The sequence below is a fragment of the Aplysia californica genome, unplaced genomic scaffold (assembly GCF_000002075.1).
Source record: "Aplysia californica isolate F4 #8 unplaced genomic scaffold, AplCal3.0 scaffold00131, whole genome shotgun sequence".
Classification (NCBI taxonomy): domain Eukaryota; kingdom Metazoa; phylum Mollusca; class Gastropoda; order Aplysiida; family Aplysiidae; genus Aplysia; species Aplysia californica.
In genome coordinates, this window is record NW_004797401.1 from 883,858 (window position 1) to 892,862 (window position 9,005).

Sequence of the window (9,005 nt, forward strand, 5' to 3'; positions counted from 1 at the left end):
CATTTGCCTTATCATCTTGATTTGTACTCTAGACATCTGGATATTTACAATGTACTGCTAAAAGACATTAACAAAACCATGAGAAAAATCTGAAAAGGAACCCCAAAAAGCTACTAAACATGTGGAATCAGGTGCTCATCAATTTTGGGGCATATGGAGATACTGGTATCATCTTAAAGCCTGTCCATTTGCCTTGCTTCTGATGAAATAAATATCCATTTATCTTGAATACAAGTCAAGATGTTGGCGATTGAAGGAAGTGGGGGTCTCCTGGTTTCAGAGGTAAACTTAGCAAGAAAATGGCCGCCAAAGTTGAGTTATTTTCTTAGCTTGAGAGTCCGTGAAAACTAAAAACTTACATCCTTTACGCTTTTAATCAACGCTTTTCAATAAAATGCACATAGAAATGTGTTCTTTAATGTGCATGAAAGGTGCGGAAAAATGCCAGGTTCTTGACTTTCATTATTTTGACAACCGCCTGATTTCACCACACTGCCTCACATATGCTGAGTTTGCTGACATGTGCAATAAGTTTTAAATGTTCTCTTTCAAGCTCAAGTTCTGATTCAAAAGCAGTAAATGATATGAACTCAAAAAGAATAAAAGATTTGGGGCATTTTTTTTTTCTCCAAATCTCAAGGAACCCTCATACATTTTTCTGTCACAGAAGAAAACTAAAATCATATGAAGGGCAAAGAGAACACTGGACATAAACTATGCACACAGAAATTTCTCTAAGATTGTTAAGTAGTGTTGTTATTCAAGGTAGATTTACTTACATACATCTCCCAACAACTTGATAATCAAGACTGCCAATATAAACATGTATTGCTCATATGATATTCCATAAAAAACATAACATTTGAAAAATGCCAATTTATAAGTGAACATTTTTATCAAGAACCCCAGTCATATTGGAAACAGTTCTGAGACATCCGCAGGCTGGTGACCATTAACTTTTCGCAGGCAAACAAACAGTAACACAAACAAATAAACACACATATGTCACCAGTAAATACAAAATGTTGAGTTGAGTATTTTGGCAGCTCTCAGAGAATTAAAGTCTTGATCTGTGCACAAAATAATAGTTCAAGCTAAAAAAAAAACACAAATAAAAGCATTGAATTTTAAAAAATGGAAGTTTGAAAAGGGGAAATAAGTTCCATCTCCAAAATTGGAAATTAGCATAATGTTATGAAAACATCCTGAGCTATTTTTAAAAAATCTAAAGTTGTTTCTTCATTGTAATAGATAACACAAAGCTCACTGTCTCAATGCACTATAGTTCTCTCCTCAATGGTGACAATTCCATCATTCACCGCCGTGGTGTAGCGAGCCAAGTCTTTGCGCGTCACGATGCCGATGACCTCGTTGCGGAAGTTGATGACGACCATGTGGCGCAGACCAAGAGAGCGGAACTTTTTGAAGATGCTAGTGTAAGACGCACTCTGAGGGCAAACAACATTTCAACAGTTAACAGTTTCATTGAGTTACGATCTTACAGTGCTATCAACACAAAAAAAGGGCTCCTGAGTAATTACACATCTATTTGCAAAAATAATGCGGTGGTTACAGCCATTCCATTTTTACATGGTGTTGGGGCTGTATCAACACAATCTAAGTCCTACATTCGATGTGGAGTTGTAACCATGGTGAGTCAGCATGACAACAGCAATGTTTCTCTTGAAACAAAATTAGACAATGATAATAAAGAAAAGAAGTGCCCCCTACAACCACAGGTAAAGTTAATATTTACCTGAAACAGGTAACTATCCTATAGTTTAATTGAGCTGGGGTCTTAAAGCACTATTTACACAAAAGTCTTCAACTCTTTCCGAACGTAGTTGTTTTGGGGTTTAGACGTAATTAACTTGTGACTCGTTTTGGCTACACAGGCGGTGTACAAAATAACTTTATATAAGCATAATAACCATAACTCAAAACGTAACGTATGACATATCAAATTGAAGAAAATTGAACAAAGAATATATTCCAACATGAAACAAGGATTAATTTTGAATATAAGTATACATTAAAAGGGTTAGAAATGGTGATGATGGTGAGAAAAATACATTTTTATGGAAAAAATTACACACACTAAACATGTGAAAGCAAAATCAGCATAGCTATCTTATCATATACAGGCCAAGAGATGATTCCATAAATTTCTGAAAGTGTAGCTTTTTATTTGAATGCAATATTCCAATTTTTGTTTGAGTTATGACATTTATACTGAATCCAGTTACATCGTTTTGTTGATGCAAGACTGCAAGAACTAATTCACTCGTTTTTCTCCAGATTGAAGCTTTGACAAAGTGAAACTAGATGTTTTTGTTTTCTAAATTCTTTTCAAATTTTCAATAACAATAAAAAGTACTTATAAATAATGGATCTTGTTAAAACGAAACAAAACTGAGGCCACCCCATCATAGACGATATATCGGCGACATGTTCGCAAGGGGTGTGGACTCACACTGATATATCGGCGATACGTCCGGAAAGAGTTAAAATAGATTCTAGTAGTTAAAAAATACACATTAGAAGTCAACAATGTAAGATCAATTATTTTTTAAATCTTAATAATCCAAGCAAAAAGTTTAACAACACAGACCAAATGAGAAAATGTACAAGGCACTCATTCATTTCTACAAGCACTTCATTCCACCGGGAGTCTAACCAAAAAAAACAAAAAACAAAGAGGCAAAATGTTTCAAGCCTCAAAACATATTTCACAGACTACTTATTTGGCATTGTGAAACCAAGGTCAACAGTAAAAAAGATTTTGATATATTTTAATTTTCTAAGACAGCTTCAGTCTGGGTCTAAATGATTAATTACTATGATGACTATCCAAATCAGGAAAGTTGATAGAAATTAGACGCTGATAACTGGTCGGAATCAAGTTGTGGTATACAAACACCACACAATACATCAATACAACAATGAGGCATTTCACAAAGCAGGGAAACGATACATATACCAGAAAAACACTGCAGAGAAGTAGGGCACAAATGCGCATAAAACCACCAAGACCTTAGAGGTGACAAGTGGGGGAGGGGGGGGGGGGGGGGGCATGTGTATCATTTGAGTGAAGAGAAGCTCATCAACATAAAAAAGGTCATTTAGTGCCATGGAAGAACAAAACAGACAGACTGAATGAAACAGCAAAGAAGAGAAAAGAAAAGAAAATAGGACCTATCAGTGACGCCCTCCAACCACTTGCAAAAAAAATAAAAGACAAAAGTGTGGGGTCACTCACCTCTAGAACAACGTAATGCGACTGGTTGATAAATGGCTCCAGGTTCATGTGGTAGTTGCGCTCCTCTGAGGTGAGGCTGATGCGCTGGTGAAGAAAAAAGAAAGACAACAATACAGAAAATACTTACAGTGATAGAAGTTTCAGTAAACAGTAGCACATCAGCACAATAACAGTCATTTAGTTTTGGTTTAGTAAGAGTTTTACAGCTCTTGCAACACAATTAGGCCACATAAGTGACGAAGATGACAGCTGTTACAAGAGAGTAAAAAACACAAAAAAGAAGGATGAAAGATAGGGACGTTAGATGTTTGACAGGAAAGAAGGAGCAAACTACACTAGGACACCCGCCAACAACCCACAATGATCATTTAGTGCTATGAAAAAAGCAAGACAGACATATAGAATAAATAGAGAAGAAGGGAAAGGAATGTAGTAGGACAAAACCAGCAGTACCAAGTAACCGTGCATACTCACTATGAAAAGTAGCATTAATCTGAGCTACTACAGTGATTTGATGGTCTGGCACCTTGGCAGAGAAGAAAATTTCTCACTTACAACAAAGACACTGTCACCACAATGTTAACATTCAAGCTCCATTTCGTTTTAGTTGTAGTAGAGGTTTTACGGCGCTCGCAAATGCATAAGGTCATAGGAGCACCAGAAGATCAGAGGTAGTGCAAGAGAGTAACAAACATAAAAAAGAAGAAGGGGAGATAAGGACGATAGATGTTCAATAGGAAGGAAGAAGCTATCCACACCAGAGCACCCACCAACCACCCACCTCTATTTCGTGTCTTGCTAGACTTATACAAAAGTGGTATGCATACCTGTATAGGCGTGTATCTCGGATAGCAGTCGTTGAAATGTGCCATCTTCAAGGAACCAATAATTTCATTAATATCAGGATTCTCCTGAAATAGCTGAAAAAGAGACATATTTTATGTGACCAAGGATATTTACCAAATACACCTGAATCTGTTTGTGAATTTGTAAACCTGTTCATTTTTTTATGTAGAAAAAACTTTAAACAGAGAAACAAATGAATAAGAGGTACTTGAAATTGTCCAAGACAGACACCCACTGTCAAGGAACAAAGGTGTTGTCTTACACAGGAGGGCGTTTTGGACAGTGTCATAAGATTTTTTTAAAACACAAGGGAAGAATTGGGAAGTGGTCATTTTCACAGGTGACTATCTTGGACAGGTAGCCATTTGAGCAGGTTCCGCTGTATGAAGTTGGACCTCCACTTTGAACCATCAATTTTTAATTGGACTGAACTAAGTGGATGGAGATCTATAAACACTCCATGAAATAACTTACATTCAAGAACACCAAATTGGTCTTTACTTTTACTTTAATTTATTTTATCCTTCCTTTGTATCGTTGGACATCGAGGGAAGGTGTAATCTTTGGTCAAGGGCTAGGTGACCGGCTTCTATGGTAGATACGTTATTCTCCTTGAAGACCTCTTTAACGCCATAAGTTTTGCTTAGTCTGCCCTTTTGAGTTATATATGCTTGTGCGGCTCGATTGGGAGGCATTCTCATTAGATGACTTAACCACTTGATTCTTTGATGTTCTTTTATGTTCCATGATTGGTTTCATCTCCAATAAATTGAAACCTGTCATGGATTTAACGATTTGAAGAGCATATTTCACTCATTCATAGTTGTTCATGTTATCACTCAATTTTTCTTTGTCTCACCTTTTTCTTCAACATCATCAGCAGCTGGCTACGCAGCACCAGCCCACGGAATGTCCCAAATGTCTCACAGCCATCAACTATCTGTGGATAACATCAAAACACAACTCTAAAAGGAAAAAAACCAAACAAACAGAGTAAAGAACACATATCCAAAACTCTCAGGTCATTATCTTTTTGCCTAAAGAGTGTGATAGTGGGAGGAAAGGGGTTGGGTGGGGTGGGGGGGCGGGGCGATTCCTTTTGAAAGGTTATGATGGTTGTGATTAGGGGCGGGTTTTCCCCTAAAGGTTATGGTGGTTGTGATTTGGGAGGGGTGGGGGGTTCTTCACCTAAAAGTTGTTGTGATAGGGGAGGGTGGTTCTTTCACCTAATGGCTATGATGGGGGTTTTTTTTTCTATTTTTCATCTTATGGTTGTGATGGTTCTTTCACTTGAAGGTTGTGATGTTAAGTGGGCAGAAATTTTTGGATTGATATTTAAAAAAACAAAAAAACAGAGCAGTCATTTGTACTGACCTTTGGAGTGTGAGGGTCATACTCGTCCACAACAGGGAAACCGTTATGTGACTCTTCCTTCAAGATGCGAGCAATACGGCCAACAGACTCATGCATTCGCAACACTGTCACTGGGTGACTCATTACAGATCTGGTTGAAGAATGAATGAATGAATGATCAAACAAACAAATGATGAATGATCAAACAAATGATGAATGATCAAGCAAACAAATGAATGAATGAATGACTGAATGAATGAATGACTGAATGAATGAAAGAACAGTCTAATATTAAAGGGCGGGGGGCATTCCACTACAAAACAAGGACCGCAGAGAATTCTGGGAGTTACAAACATAGAAATTGACATGCATATCCAACTGGTCGAGGTAGAATGTTAGCACTTATAAAGAAGTGTTGAAAAAACACTACTGAAATTCTAATTCATTCATGAACAGAGCTGTGTACAGCTGCATCATGGTACACAAGAGGGGTATTTCAAAAGTCTTCATCAGCTATTACTTTTTTACACTAATGCTATTCAAATTAGCTAAGCACCCTCTAAAACAGGACTGACAAGTAAATCTTACGGGCAAACTATGACTATCACTTGCATTAATAATGTGACCTGTTGATTTCATTAGAGAATGCATGTGAATTCAAAATTGGCAAACTGGCTTGCATTTAAAAAGAAACACATTTTGCAAATGTAAAACAGTACGTTTGACGTGAGATATATGTATGTATATAAATATATATGACCAACATTAACAAAATCTAACAGGCCACAGGCGTTGCTATGTTCGCGAAAAGTTAATAATACACGACTGGGCCCTATCCTAAGTTTGGCCAGATTTGACTTGAAATCAATACCTCGATCATATTTCTCCAGAAAAAAGTAAAATTATGTTCAAACTCACAGAATTAAATGTATTTTCATATTTTTGACAATTGTGTTCAAGGACGATAGTCCAAACTTGAATTAACGCCTGACTTCTTCATGCTTTATAGTCATGTAGATTATGGAGAGAAAATATAAATAGCACTTTGGACATACCAACACGTTAAACATATGGACCCACAAGACCGACTCACGAGTCAACATAATCAATGGTATTTCATAAAGAAATTCTCCAAGAACAAACAAAATACAAAACATTTTTACGAAAGCAGCCTAGCATAAAGACAGCAATAAAACATGTCAGAGGATCAATCTTTGGTAGCTAAAAACAAACAGTGATTGCACCACCCTTCTATCCAGAATACAGTCAATTCAAAAACTCTTGGGGGTGTGTCTTTTGGCTCATACAACACCGTTTTCACAATCAATCGTGTACGGAAAATGAAGACAAAAATAAACTAACAGCAATACAAAGGGAATCATTCATTCAAATACATTTACTGACAAACGACATGAAGCAAAAAACTTTATTTGAAAAAGCAACAAAATTTTAACAATCTTACAAACAAACAAAATCAAATAATCTTACAAATTACAAAACAGATGGAATTCATTTTTTTTTTAACTTTACAAAGGGAATATGATTAAACAAATCTAAGAGTAAAAGGAATCAAAAGAACAAGTATGCAATCAAAAGAGATTAAGTCAAAAATGTCTAAAGAGAACTCACTTAGCACTGAGATTGGCAGACATAGGTAGCGGCTCCCAGCCTAACAGAGGCACCCCCTGCAGGTGAATGTGGAGATCGTAGATACCCTGGATGACGAAAGACAAAACAAACTTAATAAAGAAACTGCTTTACTTTACAGGAACAGGAAAAACAACGATTATAGGTTGTGAACGTCTACGTCCTCCTGAACCGATTGCGCGCGCGCGCCGTGTGTGTATGCGTGCGTGCGTGTGTGTGTGTATGTGTATGTGTGTGTGTGTGTGTTCATGCATGTGTGTGCAAGTATGTATGGGAGTATGCTAGCGTAGCTATGTATGTGAGCGTATGAAAGTGTACGTATGAGAGTGTGTGTCTGTGTCCCCTGTATGAGTACAAATAAATTGAGTGTATGAAAGACAGTCAGTCTGATAGATAGATAGATAGATAGATAGATAGATAGATAGATAGATAGATAGATAGATAGATAGATAGATAGATAGATAAAATATGTATGTGTTTATAAAATGGTGTTTTTACAACCCCATCGACACAATTTAGATCATTTAGCAGACGAGCTTCCGACCCTGTCTGTCAGGGCCGACCGGGGCCGAGACAGATACGTCCCAGCAGAAAGACTGAAATAGATACATGTACTCGATTAAAATTCCCCCTCCCACCCCCCGACTCGAAAACCCCACCCGCTCCACAGCAGACCCGGTACTGTGACATTTTGACGCCGCGTACTAGCCTACTAGACCTTCCCGCGTGTACAACCATGACCTTCGGTGACCTCATGCCGGGGCGACTGACCGACACCCGCTGCCCAACACGACCTTGACCTCGGGAGCCGTGATGAACTCAGTGCTTGCTATACTATGAACCGCTAACATCACGCTAGACGAGCCTTCAGGACATTATCTCATTATCGTTCTGCTCTGCTCTTTACTTTTTTTTATTCAAACTTTAAATAAACATCAATCAATTCGCTATGCTATGGTATTTTTCGTAACGTTGAAAAAAATAAACTAGCATCTGTGGTAATCGCAATGACAGACCCTCCGCCCTGCGCACAAGAGACGCATGTTCCACTCCCCAACTAGGAAAACTAATAATAGATCAATAGATTCCATTTATTTAGCGCTCTACGCCATCCAATTATACGTTCTGAGCGGTTTACACTGATGACAATAATTTTTGGAGAAAAACCTCACACAAAAGAAAACACACACACACACACATACACACACACACACACACACACACACACACATACACACACACCATTACATATAAATAAGAAAGGCAGACCAATCACATAAGGGAGAATTTCTTCAGCCATTCATTGATCAATATACATTAAATTGCATTCACGTAAGGACAGCAGTGAAAACAAAACACATCAGCACCAGCTAACTCACTCCATCTAAGACTTAAAAACGAGTCTTAAGCAATAATCGCTTAAACTTCTTAGATTTGGCGGGGGGGGGGGGTAGTCTCTCTGAGGTTCTGGTGTAGGGAGTTCCAAATCTTAGGGCCAAAAAACTAACTCTTCTGTCTTTCTACCGGGATAGGCCTATAACTCAGCAGCCCGAAGAGGAAGCGCGCTCAGAGACCACGGAGACCAAGGATACAATGTATTTTTTGGCGTCACTATCCGGGGGGAAAAGATAGTGCGCAAATCTCTTATTAACGTTGTATTTCCGTCGGTCTCTGCGCCCACTCACCATGCAACAGATAGCCCGGGAACGGACGCAAAGAATTTTGTATCGCATGTGTTATCTTTTTCGTTGCCAATCGATACGGGAGATCGTTTTTCGTGCGAGTCGACGTTCTCAATAGGCGAAATGTACTTTTTAATAAGACAGGAAAATGGAGCGCATGTACAGGTTATGTGTGTGTGTGTGTGTGTGTGTGTGTGTGTGTGTGTGTGTGTGTGTGT

General features: G+C 38.2%; 1 protein-coding gene across 1 annotated transcript in view; it reads right to left on the reverse strand.

Moving 5' to 3' along the window:
- Positions 1-431: 431 nt before the first annotated feature.
- The window catches only part of LOC101854319 (H(+)/Cl(-) exchange transporter 7), a 45,217-nt gene continuing 36,643 nt past the window's right edge, over positions 432-9,005 (reverse strand). The window contains exons 17-22 of the mRNA XM_005096543.3: positions 7,088-7,173; positions 5,480-5,609; positions 4,965-5,045; positions 4,087-4,179; positions 3,260-3,343; positions 432-1,448 (exon numbers count right to left, since the gene is read on the reverse strand). Of these exons, the coding sequence (XP_005096600.1) occupies positions 1,272-1,448; positions 3,260-3,343; positions 4,087-4,179; positions 4,965-5,045; positions 5,480-5,609; positions 7,088-7,173 (651 nt within the window). The 3' untranslated portion in view covers positions 432-1,271. The remainder of the gene's footprint in view (positions 1,449-3,259; positions 3,344-4,086; positions 4,180-4,964; positions 5,046-5,479; positions 5,610-7,087; positions 7,174-9,005) is intronic.